The following is an 18,382-nucleotide window of genomic DNA, read 5'->3' as shown; positions in this document are numbered from 1 at the left end:
CCAAGGAATTGGACTGATGTGTCGACTGCTTGCCTGTGTTTAGTGTGGATATTGGCACAAAGGAACAGGAGAAATGCAAAAGTGAGCTCTACTAGCCAAAGCTAGGCCCTGCTTTAAGAAATTCCTCATGATTCATTTTGGAGTCATCTACATTGTGAAAGTGTTTTCCTTAGGCTAGGACAAATTTGGGATTCTAGGTCACTTGTTATTGTTGTTGTGTACCTTCTGGTTCACTTCAGCTTCTGACAACCTTATCATAAAGTTTTCTTGGCAAGATTTACTTAAGAGATTTTCCATTGACTGATATATTCCATCCTTAATGGAGTATATTGATTTGGTTTTGAAATTTTATGTCTGTTTTTAATAGAATTGTTTTGGTTTTGTCATATGATGTTGTTTATCATATTTACTATGTTTAACTTTGTTCTATGGTGTTTTTTGACAATTGAGTGTTTTTATGTTCATGTTGGAAACCGCCCTGAGTCCTCTCGAGGAGAAGGAGCAGCATGAAAATAAAGTTTTTTATTATTATTGATTTGCTTTGAGACTGAGAAAGTGTGATTTGCCCAAGGTTGCACAGTGGTTTTCCATGGCTGTGTGGTGATTTCAATTTTTGCCCTAGTCCAACATTCAAACCAGTATACCATACTGGCTCTTCCTAGGTCAGCTGTGCTGAGAAAGCTAATGTTATCATGCAGTTTGTAATCCTATTTGTCATGCTATTTGGCACTTTGCAGCTCATGGTTCATAGATGTCACACTCAAGGCAGCGGAGCACCAAGAACCATACACGGAGGCCAATAAACTATCTAATATCTTTATTAAGGAAATACATAAGAATAATAAAAGCAAGTAGAAAATATAGTCCAGAAGCAGACCTTTCAAATGAGGTCAAATATAGTCCAGAAATAGTTTGTCCAATAAATGATATTAGAGTCCAAAGATAAAATCCAATAAACCGAAACACACACTATTGCCAAGCAATAGTGTGGGGAATTGTCCAGGGTCTTTCAAGGTCCAAGGTATAATTCACAACAAAGCTGGAACAAAAACTTGATTCTAGGAACAAGGTCCGTGACTAAGAACAAGGCAAGGCAATTCTTGAAATACTTGAATGAGCAAGGCAAGGAAACTGGATTTGCGGACTTTGCGAAGTCCACTCAAGGCTGGAACGCGATTTCACTCCTGAAGCTGCTCTGTTGACTCCGCACCGGACCAACCGTGCCAGGCACCTATATCTGGGTCTCGTTTTCCCGCCAAGCAGGTGTCCAGTGTTCTCTTTCCCTAGAGAATGGGAAATGAAACCCAGCTTTCTCCAGATGTGAGACTCCCTGGATTTTCCCAGGGGAAACATGGCTAATCAGTGTCTTGTTTGGCTGCAATTCTCAAGCTCCTGCGAACCCGCTCTTTCACTCCCCTGTCTGCAGCAAAGGACTGTCTCCTAGCGAAGGGAGGTGAGAGCTGCTCAAGGTCTGTCTTAATTGGTTCTGGGGCGAGAGTATCAACATCAGGCATCTGGAAGGATTCCGGCTGTTGTTGATCCGGAGAAAACCCCATGTTTTCATCCTCATCTGCCACAGTGACACTAGGAGCGGGACTACAAGGTCCATGAGACATCACAATAGAGATCTTTACACAGAAAGGCCTTAAACCTCTTTATCCTCTCCTGAGATGACAAAGATGAACTTGTTTATAGTTCTTACCATTGCTCCAATTTACTGAGGTTGAGTCAGCTGTGCATATGCTGCCATTTATTGCAGTGACTTTGTGAGCCTTGAGAGTACATAGGAACAGCCCTTTCATTTCGCTGTCCTCTTTTTGGGAAGAAAAGCAACCATATCATTGTTGTTTATGTGTCCGTATGTCTGCTCATCAGTATGTGTTCTGTGTTACTTCCAAAGAATTTATGATGGCATGCAGTTGTTTACCTTTTCTGTTTCATTCTCACAGCAATCCTGTGAGATAGGGTAGTGATTCTAAGTGCTTCACTGATACCACATAAATTTAATGGCTGATTTTTAATTCTGCTTTCCTGAATCCAAATTTAGTGTCACATCAGCAAACACATTGTCTCCCTCAAGCTTTTCCGTACAGTGTACAGTAGGATTGTGCATTTTGGCTGAACCTCAAGCCATTTCTGCTATCTGGATTCCGGGGGGGGGGGGGGGGGGGCAATTTCATTTTTGTGTGCCTCCCAAAAAAGACAGGTGCCCGAATGCTTGTTTTCGGCTCACAGCCGGAAAATCCCACTAGATCCGGCTCATTGGCAGCAATGGGGTGGGTTTCATAGGCTCTCCTTCCCATAATTTTCAGGGCTATCAAGATGAAAATGGCCACACTTGGAGGATGCATCTACCACTACTGGCCCCACAAGTTTCATAATATTTGGGTCATCCCCTGATTTTTAGGATTTTTTTTCTTTTAAGAAATAAAATCTTTAAAAATTCCCCTGGCCCCACCCTGTAACTTCTCCAGGAGCAGCAGCAGGGCACCATTCCTTCCTGCTGAATGTCAAAGATGCACTTCCACATCACACAGCCCACCCACTGTACACTTTGTTTACTAATAAAAAAAAAGTAATTTCTTTCAAAGCTTTTGCAATTTGCATTTGTTCTCACAACTTTCTGGAAGAGGCCAGCAGCCCACCATCTACAAGCAAGCAAACAAACAACATGTTTCCTTATTAGAAAAACACTCCTGTATGATCCAAAAATTATTAGGTATTGGTGGCATGTTTAGGTGGATAGGTAGGTAATTTTTCTGAGAATGAAATTCCCAGCCGTTTGCTGGAATTCCTATAATTATTAATAACAATCTTTTAAAAGTACTACTTTGATGAAAGAGAGGAGGGAGGAGAGACAAGAGAAGAAGCTAAAGGCTTTAATAGAGGTTAAAGGGGGTCTCAAAGCTAAGAGCTACCCTAAAAGAAAAGCACACCCACCCATCAGTCCCCAAATGGCGCACTTTCCAACTCCTAGTTCTGCTAAATAAAGAATTAAAAAAATAAAAAATACAGGAAAATCAAAAAGATTCACTGCTAGAAACCAAGACAAGCCAAAACCTAAAGCTGAGAGCAAGCAGCAAGGCAATCGAACTGAAGCACCTCTCTCTAAAGCCAGGATGCAACTGAGAAATGGAGGCGCTAACTTGATTATATAGACACCACTTGTGTAAGACATGTCACAGCTTTCTTCTACTCTGATTGGCCCAACAGGCAGGGCTCACAGGAAAATCCTGTGTGAGCATGGGTGCTCCTGAACAGAATAGAAGGAGCTGCAACCGACCGTTATGGGCATCCAAAGAAGCTGAATAAGCCAAAGGAAAATGGCCAAAACGAATCTGTGCACAAGTCTAATGTACAGTGACCTGGCTTCTCCTTCCCCTGTAAGTTGAGGGATGAAACATCGGGGAAGCCATTCACTGATGTAACAAGACCTTTCTTTGAAACACCACTGATGGTTTCCCCAATAGACTTTTCAATCTGTGTTAGTTTGGCATACTTTGTTATTCTTTCTCCTTGCCATGGGCATGCAACTGACCAAATGAGCCGAAAACCTCAGCTGCACTAATAAGCACATCCAAACGCAGATGTGTGTGTTAATCTTACCAGCTGTGCAACATCTGTTCTGAGCTGTGTTTACACCAACTGTTACTTCTGTTTAACAAATGCACTCTGAATAATAAAGCAATCAGGAGGAGGAGGAGGAACACCTCACTGCTTGCACTGTTTGTTCATGAGGATATTCATAGGGGTAAGGTGTGCTTTTGCACTACCTGCAGGGTACCCTTTCTACTATAGATTTAGAACCAGGGTAGGAATGAGTTATAATGCTGTTCCATATTGAATCAGACCAGTGTTATATATTATTAACACTGGCTGCAGCAGGTCTCCAGGCTTTTAGATAGATAATTCCTTACCTTAGCTGGTGGTAGCAAGAGTTGAATTTGAAACATACAGCATTCAAAGCATGTGCTTTTCTACTCAACTACAGCCCATCACAAATTGTCAAATGCTATGTGAATATTTCTTGCAATTCTGCATAATTGGGACAAAGTTAGGTCTCCATACTACTATTCTTCATATAGGTATGAATAGTACCAAAGTAAGGCAAGCCTTTGTATATCACCTCATCAAAAATAGCAATGATATCTGATTATGTTCAAGTGAAGACAACCATGGTAGTTTATGAACTCTGTGGATTTTGCAATGTCAAATTACCTTGATGCTTCTAGATAACAATATTGAAAATATTATGTTGACTAGTTATAGAGATGGGAGTAAATGAGTGACAGATCAGTCATCATGATCTGGGTTAGCCGACAGGTTTACTATTGTTTAGTACAAAGATGCATAAGAATGGCAGATCCAAGTTTTTCTCTCCCTTGGAAATTGTATCTACTTGTGGTTTTAAAAAACATATTTTTGTTTCATTTCGTTTTATTTGCTCTAAAACAGTGCAGGGAGGGTCTCTGCAACTGATTCAAGAGTGAATTGCTGTTCCTGGAGCCTTCTTGGGCTCCTTCTACACTGCCATATAATCTAGATGATCAAAGAAGAAAATCCACATTTTCTGCTTTGAACTGGATTATATCAGTCTACATTGCCATATAATCCAGTTCAAAGCAGAAAATGTGGATTTTATATGGCAATGTAGAAGGGACCTAAGAAAAGCAGTAGACCCATTCACAATATACACAGTTATAGTGCTATCATTCCACTTAAACTGCCATGGTTCTATCCTATGGAATCTTGCAGGTTGTAATATGCAGAGCACCATAGAACAGTGGTTCTGAACCTGTGGGTCCCCAGATGTTTTGACCTTCAACTCCTAGACATCCTAACAGCTAGTAAACTGGTGGGAATTTCTGGGAGTTGTAGGCCAAAACACCTGGGGACCCACAGGTTGAGAACCACTGCCGTAGAGAGTTTTTGCTAAGAACTCCAAGTACCTTGCCTAAACTGAGAATCCCAGGATTTCATTGGAGAGAACCATAGTAGTTAAAGTGGAATCACAGTTCCATAGTTGTACACAGGCCCAGTATATATCTTCTTTAGGCAGAAACAGGGTGCTCCAGATAGAACTGGGAGCTGTGTGCCATCTTCAGGCAACTCTTCGATCATCCCAGCTTTAGAACACTGCTTCGTAAGACTTTTAGGTTTCATCTACACTGCCACATAATCTGGATTTTCAAAGCAGATAATCCGTATTATCTGCTTTGAACTGAATTATATGAGTCTACACTGCCATATAATCCAATTCAAAGCTGATAATTTGAATTTTATTTGGCAGTGTAGATGAGGCCACAATTTAAGCTCAATGTTGGGATTGTGAAACATCTGGCAACAGTGAAATGTTTCTGAAAAACACTTAGATATTTATATGGATCTGTTGGAAACAACACACAGTGTTTACAGTATAGAAAATGCTTCAGCTGTACTTCAAGGAAAGTCAGCTGTTTAGCAAGCTTTACAAATGTTGAATTATTATCAGTAAGTGTTTGTTTTTTCTATTTTATATATTTGTATATTTGGGGTTGCATAAAATTACTTGGCTAGAAAGGGGTTACGAACAATTTTTTCAGATGTAAAGGGGTCGTGAATGGATAAAGCTTAAGAAGCCCTGCTCTAGAACATGATGTTTCTTTGGCAAAGAAAGTAGGAGTACAAAGAGGCTGACCTAGCAGAGCAATAAAAACACTAGTCTAGGGCTGGAGGGCTTTGTTAACGGAGAACACCAACTTTGCAGAACAGCCGCTTGTATGAAAAGGTTCCTGTGAGTGACCCTGACAAGCTATATTTGAAGAGCCTCATAATGGGTGTCATTGCTGTCTCTGACATAGATGCATAGATGTATTGTGTGTTCCTGTCTCATAAACTGTTGTTGGTCTTTCTCTCTTGCAGGACTGTCCGCAGATCCTTCCTTCTACTCAGATCTACATCCCCGTGGGTGTGGTGAAGCCCATCACCTTAACAGCGAAAAACCTGCCACAGCCCCAGTCTGGACAGCGCAACTATGAGTGCATCTTCCATATCCCTGGCAGCCCCACACGTGTCACTGCCTTGCGCTTTAACAGCACCAGCATCCAGTGCCAGAACACCTCGGTGAGTCCACTGTGCAGAACTTGCCTCCATAAAAGCTATTTTTGGTTAACAGCTGAAACTCCCTTGTAACCTCTGATACATGTGTGGCCCTAGATGTGCAGGCTTGCTGTTTTCTTAGCACATGAGACTGCAATTTTGAATTGGCCCCTCTGGTGAAAGGAGACTCAGTTGGATTGTTTCCTCCTTCCTTTGTGCTTTATTAAAGTGGCATACTCTTCCATGTGCATGGTGTTCATGCAGCTTTGGGAGGAGTCCTGATCTGCTCTCTGCAATTGTTCCTAGCCATTTTCCCTTTTTACTGTTTCTATTTTCATTCAGCTGTTTGAACGTGTTTTGCGTAGGATCAACATTCCCTCCTTACTTCGCTGCTTTGCCAAAGCTACCCAAGGGGCTTCTGTTGTGTTTAATGAGCATTTCCAAAGAAATTTGCTTATGAAAGGTGGAGAAACCTTCCTTGGCTTAAGCCAGCTTTGCTGGTGTCCCAGAAGAACTCTCTCATCTTAGTCTTCTCTGCCTGAACTCAGACCAGTTCAACTTTGCAAATAAAATTTCGTTCATTCTTATTTTTATCCAACATTATCCCCCACGAGAACATTTCTATCGTTGCAATTCGCCAAATTTTATGCATTTGTTGGTTTTGCTCTGTGGGAGCCATGTGATGTGTTAGTCTCACTCAGAAAGTGTGGCGAGTGATCTGAACTCAAGATCTCTAAGACTTGCTTGATTGAAGAGTAGACTCTTTCCAAACATCCCCTTCACATTGGATTTGTTCCCTCACCAAGTTAGTCTCCAGTAGTCTGTCTAGCAGTAACATCATGCTGCCTTTTTTATATATTTTTTTAAACATTTAAACATTATTTTTTTAACAACTCTGTCTCTGCTGTCTCACTTTGTGCTCCAAGCCACTATTGCAATTTTCAAGCAAAACTATGCTTCTACAAGTCTCTGTGGGTGCATCTACACTGTAGAATTAATGCAGTTTGGCACCATTTTAACGGCAATGACTCAATGCTGTACAATCCTGGGAGTTGTAGGTTAGTGAGAAACCAGCATTCTTTGGCAAAGAAGGCTAAAAACCTTGTAATGCCATAGTATTAAACCATGGCAGTTACAATGGTGCCAGACTGCATTAATTCTACAGTGTAGATGCACCTCTGAGTGAACTTCTTGCTAGAAGTCAAGTTGGATTGCCACTGCAGCACTGTGAAGTTTGGTTGTGTATTAACAATTATGATGGTAGACATTGTCAGGGGTTACAAAACAGACACAAAGCATATATGGTCTTCGTTTTGCCCAGTGCTGTGTTATAGCATCCCTAGACATACTTTCCCCATTAGTTGCACATCTATTTTATGATAACTCCTGTTGAGAGAAAGGGGATATTCATTACAGCAGATCAGTGATCTCATGTGACACATTCAGGAAGTTCCCCGTGCCCCACTCTAGAGGGTGAAACACCTGCAAGGATAGCTGAACTGGAAGACTGACAGGTCTAAAGTCTTAATGCTCCTTTCATCTGCAGAGGCATGCCATTCCTGGGCTGACCTGCTGGGCCGTCTTCTAACCTCCACTCATTTACTGGAGAGCAGCCCCCTCCTTTTTTCCATCATTGGATTTAATCCCCTAAAACATTTCTTTCACTTGCTGTGTGAAAGCTCATTTGCAACCTGGTGTGAGCCTTGCCTCCTGCTTTCCAACCCTTCAGCCACATGAGTGACATTGCAAGGTTACCAAAGAGCTTAAAATGGTATTTTCCCATGTTGCTGCCAGGTTCTTCTTGGCACTAACTGAAGTGGAGAGAATTTGGACTGCCCCATTTACTTTTCTTGCCCTGGCAGCAACCTTTTTGCACGTACAGAGGGAAAGAGTACTCCAGACTGGAACGTTTTTTATCTGAGAACTGTGTATGTCATTTGAATAATACTTCAAATAAACAAGTGATATTTTGTCATTCAAACACAAACTGAAAACCTCAAAATTGATATCTTCAAAGTTATAAAATAATAGTCTGATTAGTTGACAGAAATAATGCCTCGCTGATGTCAGTGGAACAAAATGCATGGTAACTTAGCAAGTGTCTCCTTCCTATTAACCTTATTACTTTAAGACATTGAATAAATATTATTTTTGCTGACTCTGAAAACCCATTTTGAGGATGGCATGGAGCTAATATCTATATCGCCTCATACTCAGTTCCACAATATGTACTGATCGGGACAGTAGAAACTATGTCAATTCAAGAGGAAGAGGAATTCAAAATTTTATTTTGCATTGACTTTTATTTTTGATGCAAGTATAGACCTAAGAATGTCAAACTAAGCAGAAACTAAAAAATCAAAAGGATATGTGGATTGATTAAAAATGTTAAAATAGGATGACCTGTTTCTTAGAAAAGAGGATAAATAATGTTGCTTTGATCAGTTGTTTCAAAAAATAATCATTTGAGATTATATCCCATATTACAAAGTACCGCACATATTATGTATGCAACATTTTGTCAGGGCAGGGCCACCCCCTTGACCTCATGCAGGCACTATCCTCAAAGCAAATCCAAATAACTCTTGTTTTTCTCTGCAGTTGCTCTCAGCCTGGTGATAGAAAACAGAGATATTTGGGGTAGTGTAGGATTCTGGGGTGTTTTGGCGAGTGGGGAGTATGGGTATTTCATATTTTCATGCATGGGGGAGCTTTATCAAGGGGTTTGTGGGACTGGTGAGTTTGAAGGACTGCATGAAGCCTACAATCTCTGTCATATACTCCACCTCTGCCATATCAGTTGCAATCATAGGGATCATTCGCATATCATAAGAAGCAATAGGAAAAGAACTAAGAACTCTCAGGTTTCTTCTTTTATCATATGGCAAGGACCAAACACACAATCTTCACAATTTCTTTTTCACGCACCAGTTGTTATTCCTCTCTGCTTACATTGGCAACATTCGAATGCAATCTACAAGGGTAGCCCCACCTACCATTTAATACATTGCTGTATGCCATTATATTCTTTGACTCACAGGTGTGGACGTATTAAAAATTAAGTATTCCTAGATGAGACGTGTCAGTACAAATTTTAAAACTTGTTTTATCTTTATGATAATTTAATCAAACCAGTGAAGGAAAATCAAAATGCATGAATCTTGGGGAGGGCGGGATAATAATGTCAAAATGTCATAACAGCCATAAAAGCCACAGTAGCAAAGAAGACAGTACAGTATAGTTAAATACCAGACATAGTTATTACCTTTAAAACCTTCTACATTTGTGCAACTTCTCTGGAAAACACAAATCAGTGAATTAGAGTTGATGCAAATCTAATCTCAAAGAGTTCTATAACTTAAATAACTCTCTTCCTTAACTTCACTATGTCATTCTTAAAATTGATGTGTATAGAAAACATTGACTACAAAAATGCATTGGAGAATCCAGAACGTTGGATAAGCGAGTGTTGGATAAGTGAGACTCTACTGTACCTGTTGTCCTGTGATGTTGTCTATACCCCTTTGTTATTGTATACCTCCTCGCCCGTTCTAATCCGAATTATAAGTTTTGTTTTGCTCTGATTTCTTTAAAGAGGAAATAAGGGGTGATCCAAAGGAAGCAATATGCCAAACACCCCCTCTCACTTTTCTGCAAGATCCTGGCTTTTAGCTCAATATGATTACAAATAAACCTCTTCATTTCTTCTTTCTTCAAATCTCTTCTTACCTTACCCCCTTTCTTTTGAAATGATGAATTGCAGCCTGAATCCTTTTGGTGCTGAGTGTCCTCCATCCCATTATTTTTGCCCGGACTTGAGCACTCAGGGTCAGGGCCTTCCTCTCCAAATCTCTTCTTTAAACCTTCTCAATTCACTTTAGCACACAATTGAGCTCAGCTCACTCTAAAGAGATTTGGGATGCTGCGTATTGAAGGACACTATTGAACAATAAATACCATGGTTGAACAGTAGCAGAAGTGCAGGCTTAATGGGTCTTGAAGGTTGCATCTGAAATGTGGCCTGTGGGAAAGGAATCTTGTATCTATAGCAACATGAAACCCAAGAGTGGAGGGTAGATTGCTATATTCTCATCTGAAAGTAGGAGACCGGATTGGGTAACTTGAAATTTGTCAGTGCCATTAACACTTGATGTATAAAAAAAGAAAGAAAAAAACACCTTGGTACATTTCTGGAACAGATACATACATCCTGTGCCTTGCACTTCAGTGTTATTTGCTTTATCCCATACAAACAATGCATTAGTAGTAGTAGTAGTAGTAGCAGCAGCAGCAGCAGCAGTAGCAGTAGTATGAGGAGCAGGGGAGACACTCACAGTCTACTAGTGAGCACACCGATGCCTTTGCCATATAATAGGCCATGAGTTGCTCGATAAGCATGCACTGAAAAATATATTCAGTGTGAAACAGACCCTAGGACAAGATTGAAGATGTCATCTATATATAAAAAAGAGTGATGGCATCACGGCAGCGGACAAAACAACAAAAGTAAACACCCCACAACCTCGAAAATTGACATCACAACCCCTCACCCATGCCTCTAGGTTGATACAACAAAAAGAAAAGAAAAATAAAGTCCTAATTAGAGGGAGAGGAATAATTGTTTTTATCCAATTGCTGCCAGTTAGAAGGCTAAGCTCCGCTCACTTGGTCTCCTAGCAACCCACTCAGCCCAGGGGACCCTTTACCTTAACTACCAGCAATTCCTCAATACTTTATTTCCCATACCACCATACTTCGCCACAGCAACGCGTGGCCGGGCACAGCTAGTACCAAATAAAATGCTATCAAGGGTGTAATCCACATCCAGAGCCACAATCCAAGAAAGGTTAGTATAGTTGGAGCCCAGTCAGTTTTCCCGACATGCAAGCCAACAGTACACATGCCAATGATTGTAGCAGCCACACATATTCTCATAATACTTGCACAAAAATATCTAACCATGATGGTGAAAAGGGCTGCTGGCTACATGATGTTAACATTTCTGTGTGCAATTGAATCACAATGACTGCTCATCTGTAGAAAATATGGGCCATGGAACTTAGTCCCAAGTCATGCAGAAATTAATGGGATTTGAAAATGCAATTAAATGGAAATCCCAATAATTTCTGTGACCATGTTACCTTCTCTGTTTTCTGTTAAGGATCAAATAGGTATTTGTATGTGTCAGGAGTGACTTGAGAAATTGCAAGTTGGTTCTGGTTTGAGCAAATTGGCCGTCTGCAAGGACGTTGCCCAGAGGACGCCCGAATGTTTGATGTTTTACCATCCTTGTGAGAGGCTTCTCTCATGTCCCCACATGGAACTGGAGCTGACAGAGGGAGCTTATCCGCGCTCTCCCTGGGCTGGATTTGAACTGACAAACTTCAGGTGAGCAACCCCACCTTCAAGTCAGCAGTCTTTAACCCATTGCGCCACCGGGAACTCCATAGGATCAAATAGGGAGATTGTACAGACTGTTCCATCCAGTTTCTATCCAGGCTTATCATCATCATCACAGCAATTGTTGATAACATCAATTTGTACCTTTATTGGGTCTCAGTGGCGTGTAATGTTTATTTTAAATACACATTGAATAAAACACAACCCCAAATTCGTTTGGGGATTTTGGTCATATTTACAATTTAGTTTTCTCTCTCAGCTCCTTGATAAACTGCTATACTATATCTTTAAGTCATTTTGCTTAATTTAGCTTTTCTGTTCTTCCTGTTCTGTCATGAATTTCAATGACCATCAACATTTAAACTTCTTATCCATGCCATTTCACATTCTAAAACTCTTGTAAAAATTCAAGAAGCTGTATTCACCTGCAAGGGACACACACATTTTTCACATTTAAAGATAGTTAGCAAGACAGCTTTGAAAGCTTCATTTTTCCAGATTTTTCTCTATTGACATTTCCCCCTAGTCCATCTGCTTTGATTATGTTGTTTCACACTTTACAAAGTCAGCCAGCATTGCAAAATGATGCATAACTTAGATTTTTTTAAATCACATTCTATGTCCCTTGTTGTGTTAGATAACAAAAGTGAAATGTTTTTATTAAACATGAAACATAGGTGTATTCATGGCAATTTGCCATTAATGATAAATGGACCTTCCATGGCCAGAGGCAATTTCATCTTGGAGTGCTAGGGATAGGTAGCAAGAATATTTTTCCTTTCCTTTCCTCTTCATGCCCTTTATTTTTCTTGCTGGTGTTTGGAAGCAGTATTGTAAACCTAACCTACCTTCTCTCTTATTAGAGCAGGTCATATACAGGCAATATTTAGATGCCTCTTCAGTTTTTCTGCACATTGATATGGATAGAAGCTGGCACATCTTTCATTGGTGCTGTTAATAGTGGTGATACAGGAAATTTTAGTGTTTCTTATATGGGATATATTTCACCAGTAGTCTAGTGATGAGAGTTCGTTGCTGCCTGTGCTTTCCTTGCTGTATCCCACACACTCAGCCTCAGAAAACCCTGTGATAGATTTGTCTTAGGGTGCATCTACACTGCAGAATTGAGGTAGTTTGACACCATTCTGGTTGCCATGGCTCAGTGTTATGGAATTGTGTGGGTTGTAGTTTTACAAGGCCTGTAGACTTCTCTGCCAAAGAGTGCCGGTGCCTCACCAACTACAAATGAGCCATGGCATCCTCACTGTAGATGCAGCCTAAGAGTTGCCATAAGTTGGAAATACCTTGAAGGCACACAACAATCCCACTTTCAGAATGCAGTTACCAGTACGTATACAAGTACTTACAGGATGTGATATTCAAGTAAGACTCACATCTTGGTACCATGTGTGGTGTTCATAAACTGTTTATATTCATTGACTAACTGGTTTAAATGCAGAGCACTATGTAGTTGTAACATGTGAAGGGAGGGGGACATGAGGTAGGCAATGTGATAACCACACTTTTTTTAAAAAAAGGAGAAACAGCTATTCCCCTATTAGTGACGTTGCCCTTCTTGTAGGTTGTGCCCTTTCCCTACCCACTCCATGTGTTGAGTAGCTAGGATTTAATGTTTATTAAATTATTTAGTGAGAGGATGGCCTTTAAGGAAAGCTAGGGTGCGGTGGGGTTAATATTTAGAAAGGCTTTGTTATTCTTGCTGTATGGCTGGGGCATTTGCTGCTGGAGGAATTCAGCAGTAAATAGTTCAGAGAGAGGACTGACTCTGAGCACTGTGGCCCATTTAATGTCTCCAAAGGTAAGAAACAAGGCATCAAAGAGATTCCAACATACATTTTTTATTTATGTATTAAACATTTATACATTACCTTTTAACCTATAAACAGGTTCTCTGAGCAGGATGCAACTATTAAAACACAATAAAAGTAATTAAAATATATATTATAATATTTGGCAAAAACAGATCATCCATTCTCAATAGCAGCCAAGCATTTAATGCGCCAGAGGCTTCTGTGAAAAAAAACCTTGAGAAATATGCAACTATAAATTAAATACACAATAAATATTCAATTAAAAACTTGCCTCTGTTCATTTGAACTTGCATCTAGGAGGCCTCATTATGGCTGGAAAAACCTGAGGCTCTAAATATGCTGAACTTTGGAGATATATAGCTATGGAACTAGGTGAATTTATAGGAAGGGAGAGTGAGTTGAAAGCAGTGGTGGAGAAAAATAATGCCAAACCGAGAGCGAGAGAGCGGATGTAAAATCAAAGCAGATGTCAAACTCTGTGTGTTTGTGTGCATTGGTATTTTATTGGGCCTGGAAAGCATTTATAGGCCCCCATAAATCATACAGGCAAAGCCCTATTATAAGAACTGCTCACCTACAGTATATGTATCTCTAATTAGCCAGGCACAGAGGGGGAAATAGCACTGGATCTTACAAATCCAGAAACGTTTGTGGAGGAATAGGCTCTCCCTCCCATTCTTCCAAGCATCACAGACATTTATCTTTTCTGTAGCAGTGTTTAAAGTGAAAAGGGAGTATCAGGAGAGTTTGATAGGATCCAATTAAATTCCTGCAGATAAAATAATGATGAATTGCAGTTGATCCCCGATGAGGCAGGATGCGCATTGCTGCCATCCCCATAGTGCTTGGAAAGCACCAGGGTCATCAACTGTAGAAAAATAGGACAGTTGCAACTGTACCATTCGTGCAGAAAACAGCCAAGGGAAATAAGGCTGGAGGGTGAGCGTGTTGGTGTTTATGTTCAAGGTAGATATATGTCATGGAACCCAGTTACAGGGCTTTGGTAATTCAGCCCTGTAACTGGGAGTCATAACATAAACAATCCCAGGAGCACCTGGCAGAAGAAGATAGAATATGCCTGGGAACTTGGGGCCGAAAGTATAAACAATTATAATTGGTCTAGTGTGTGAAAATGGTAGTAATGTGATATTGGGGGTGGGACTTGATGATGATATTTACGTGTGGTGTTACGTAGCATCAAAAGTTATAAAAATAGTTGTATGTAAACATTGGGTCATTCCTGACTTTTCCAAAGTCATGTGTTCTTCAATAAAGATTGGATTTGAGAGCAGCCATCTCTGATCTGCGTTCAGACTGATCCTTTGAAGTGAGCAGGACAATTAAGTCAGGAATCCAGTTCTCACCCTCCTGCAAATTTGCAGTGAAGTGATAATGAGCAGGGAAGGAGATCAAAGCCATGACGGAGCAAAGGGGCCTCCGCTGGGAGCTCTGCCGTTGGCAGAAGAGACATTGCAAGCCATAGCTTCCTCTACGGGGTACCCCAAGCCGGACGGCGTGACCCAGAGGATTCCCAGAGGGGGAAGAGGCGTTCCGGTGGCGGCAGAAACCAGTTGGGGATCTGGAGGAAGCATGCCGGAGACCGTGGCCCTGCGGTTATCCATCCTGGAAACTCACTTATCCAGGCTGTCGGATACCGTGGGGAGAATAGTGCCAATATTGGAAGAGAATCTCCAAAAAGAGCACATCCGATATGGCGCCGAGAGAGAGCCAAGCAAAGGAGGCGATTGGAGCCAGAGGGGACAGCGAGCTTCAACGCAGAGTCCCGCGGCGGCAAGGGACGAGGGAGACGAGGAATACTGGCAGGAGCTGGAGTTCCGAGACAGAATGGCGCGCGAAGTGGAGCGCCAGCGAGCTCTGGGAACTCTGAGGCCGCCATCTCCAACAGAGCTCCCAACCCCCCGAATGGGCGTCGGGGTGGAAAGGCCACTGGGGCCAGGGATCGGGTCCAGTGGATTTGCAGACGAAGGCGGAGAGGAGCGGGGGATCCAGGAAGAGGAGGAGGATGTGCCGTACGACGAGGAAAGGCGAGATGAGGGGGCTACAGCGAGGCCAGTATGCGGATGGGCGGAAGGGCCGACAGCGGCGGCAGACTTTCGGGAGCCGCGCAGAATGACCACCGGAGTGGGGCGCGGCGTGTTCCAAGGAGCCGCCCGAGGAAACCTGATGCAACCCCTCCCCATGCCTCCCAGACAGCATCAACGGGCCGCAGAATGGATGCCAAGAAGAGAAGATCTCAAACTGGAATACGGAGGGGAATCAGATGAACTGAACTTTTTTCTAATTAGCATCAGAGGATACATGGAAGATAATGCACACACATTCCCCTCCGAAGCAAGCAGGGTTCGAGCCATCGGCAACACACTAAAGCGAGGAGCAGCCAGCTGGTACGTGCAACTCCATGCCAGACACGACCCATGCCTGAGGTCAGTACCCCGCTTCCTCGCCGCACTGGAAAACCGATTCAGAGACCGGCTAGAGCAATTGAGGGCTCGAGACCAGCTGAAAGGAATAAAGCAGAGGGACAAAACAGTGCCCGAGTACGCAGAGGAATTCCTACACCTCGCGGAAAGGGTACCAGAGTGGTCTGAAGTGACCAAAGTGGAGTTATTTAAAGAGGGACTACGCCCCGAGATTTTCAGCTGGGCAGCGCACAGAGATGACCCCGAAACGCTCCAGGGATGGATTCAACTAGCGGGGCGCGTTGAATCCACCCTGGCCCAAGTAAAGCGCTTCAGGAGCAGCGGCGGCCAGCAAAGACCGGTGGCGAGAGGTCGAGGAGAAACGAGGAAGCAGGAAAGACCCGGAGGGAGGCCGGGGATTCCCTCCAGAGGAGACGACAGCAAACCTAGACCGGGATGCTTTGTATGTGGGAAGACGGGCCATCGAGCAGCAGAATGCTGGGCACGGAAGGGGGAGCCGCCAAAACCCCCAAAGCCCAAGCCAGCAACCGGGAGGCGTGCGGAGGAGGAGGTGCAAGCCCCAGAATCTCCAGAAAAATTGGTGAGTCGGGACAAACGCATGATAGTAGTGCCAATCTGCCTATCGGGGCTAGAGAATCGGGCCACCTGCAAGGCATTTGTGGATTGTGGTTGTTCCAGGAATATTATAACTCCAGAGTTAGCAGGAGCGTTGAAATGCCAGCAGATGGCGCTTGACTCCCCAATTGCGTTTTCGCAGCTAGACGGATCAGTGGCTACTGGGGAAGTATCTACAAAGGAAATACGGGAGGTCCCATGTAAAATAGGCAAATGGGAAGGAAGAATATCCTTTGTGATAGCCCCTATTGCCACATACCACGTAATATTAGGGATACCATGGCTCGAACAGGCAAATCCCGAAGTAGATTGGAGAGGAAAGAGCCTAGCATTTAAAGAACAGCAGACGCAATGGGAGATAAGCAAGATTGCAGAAGAGGAGGACGAGGGAGATGAAGAAGGTGAAATAGACCCACTGCTATTGCCACCTGAATACAGAGACTTTGTGGATGTGTTCAATCAGAAAGAGGCAAGTAAATTACCTCCCAAAAGGAATATAGAAGTAGAAATTGAAATAACCCCCGGAGCAAACTTACCAAAACCAAAAGTGTATCCCATGTCTGTGCAGGAGAAGGAGGAATTGAGGAAATACATTGATAAAAACCTGGCGCGGGGCTTCATTAAGCCATCCAATTCTCCTCTCGGGGCCCCAGTGTTATTCAGGAGAAAGAAAGACAACTCCCTAAGATTGTGCATTGATTATCGAAATTTAAATGCAATTACTAAGGACAATAAATACCCTATGCCATTAGTAAAGGATTTAATTACCGTATTGAAAAAAGGGAGCATATTTACTAAACTTGATTTAATTGAAGCATATCATAAATTAAGGATCAAACCGGAAGATACTTGGAAAACTGCATTTTCCTGCGCATTCGGCCATTTTGAATATAAAATTTTACCTTTCGGTTTAAAAAATGGAGGCGGGTGCTTTATGCAGCTTATAAATGAAATACTGCACCCATTGTTGTACAGAGGGGTATTCATATTTCTTGATGATATCTTGATTGTGACTGAAGATAAGGAAAAGCACGTGAAATTGGTCCGGGAAGTTTTGCAGAGACTAAGAGAAGCAAAGCTGTACGCAAAACTGTCCAAATGTGAATTTAATAAAACTCAAATTGACTTTCTGGGGTATCGGATATCTCCAGAAGGGTTAGCTATGGATCCAGCTAAAGTATCAGATGTAAAAGAATGGGGAGTGCCTCAAACGAGGAGGCAATTGCAATCGTTTCTGGGGTTTGCAAATTTTTATAGATCCTTCATAAAAGGCTTCGCGCAAATAACTGCACCCCTTACTGAGCTTTTAAAAACAAAAGGGAAAGGAGAGACAGCAAAAGTAAAAGCTCCTGGCGCCAAACTAAGTTGGACGCCAGAATGCCAAAAGGCATTTGAAACCCTAAAAGAATGCTTCACAGAAGGACCCATTCTAAAACACCCCGATATCAGGAGCCCTTTCATAATCCATTGCGATGCCTCAGACTGTGCGTATGGGGCAGTACTATTGCAAAAGGATCAAAATGGGAACTTAAAACCCTGTGGATATTTGTCCCGGAAGTTCAGCGAAACTGAAAAATGTTGGCCGATATGGGAAAAAGAGGCACTAGCCATATTAAAAGCCTTAGAATGCTGGCGACACTTTCTCGAAGGAAGCGGAATCCCATTTGAAATTTGGTCTGACCATAAGAACCTCCAGTATTTAAAGTCCCCTCGAAAATTGTCCCCCAAACAGATTAGATGGGCACAATACTTCAGCAGGTTCGATTTCCAATTAAAGTTTTTTCAAGGGAAGCAGAATGTCTTGGCAGATGCTCTTTCACGCATGCCTCAACACGAAGGAATACCCACAGCAAAAGAGGGAACAATATTCTCTGACAAACAATGGGGCTTAGCTGTCAGAACAAGAGCACAAACCCAAAAGGAGAACACTGTTATGGTTGAACTCGACGGAAAAGATAATTGGGGAAACGAGCTGAAACAGTCTTATGAAGGAGACCAGTGGATCGCATCCAATGC

The 18,382-nt window shown here is 42.3% G+C and overlaps 1 protein-coding gene across 7 annotated transcripts in view; it reads left to right on the top strand.

Moving 5' to 3' along the window:
• The window catches only part of plxna1 (plexin A1), a 389,627-nt gene that overhangs the window by 260,257 nt on the left and 110,988 nt on the right, over positions 1-18,382 (top strand). For all 7 annotated transcript variants that reach the window (XM_062969812.1, XM_062969808.1, XM_062969807.1 and 4 more), the window contains exon 10: positions 5,902-6,102. In XM_062969812.1, coding sequence (XP_062825882.1) covers positions 5,902-6,102 — 201 coding nt within the window. The remainder of the gene's footprint in view (positions 1-5,901; positions 6,103-18,382) is intronic.

Source organism: Anolis carolinensis, chromosome 2, assembly GCF_035594765.1.
Source record: "Anolis carolinensis isolate JA03-04 chromosome 2, rAnoCar3.1.pri, whole genome shotgun sequence".
In the NCBI taxonomy this organism is placed as follows: Eukaryota; Metazoa; Chordata; class Lepidosauria; order Squamata; family Dactyloidae; genus Anolis; species Anolis carolinensis.
The sequence above is the reverse complement of the archived record's forward strand: the minus strand, read 5'-3'. Positions and strand labels throughout refer to the sequence as shown.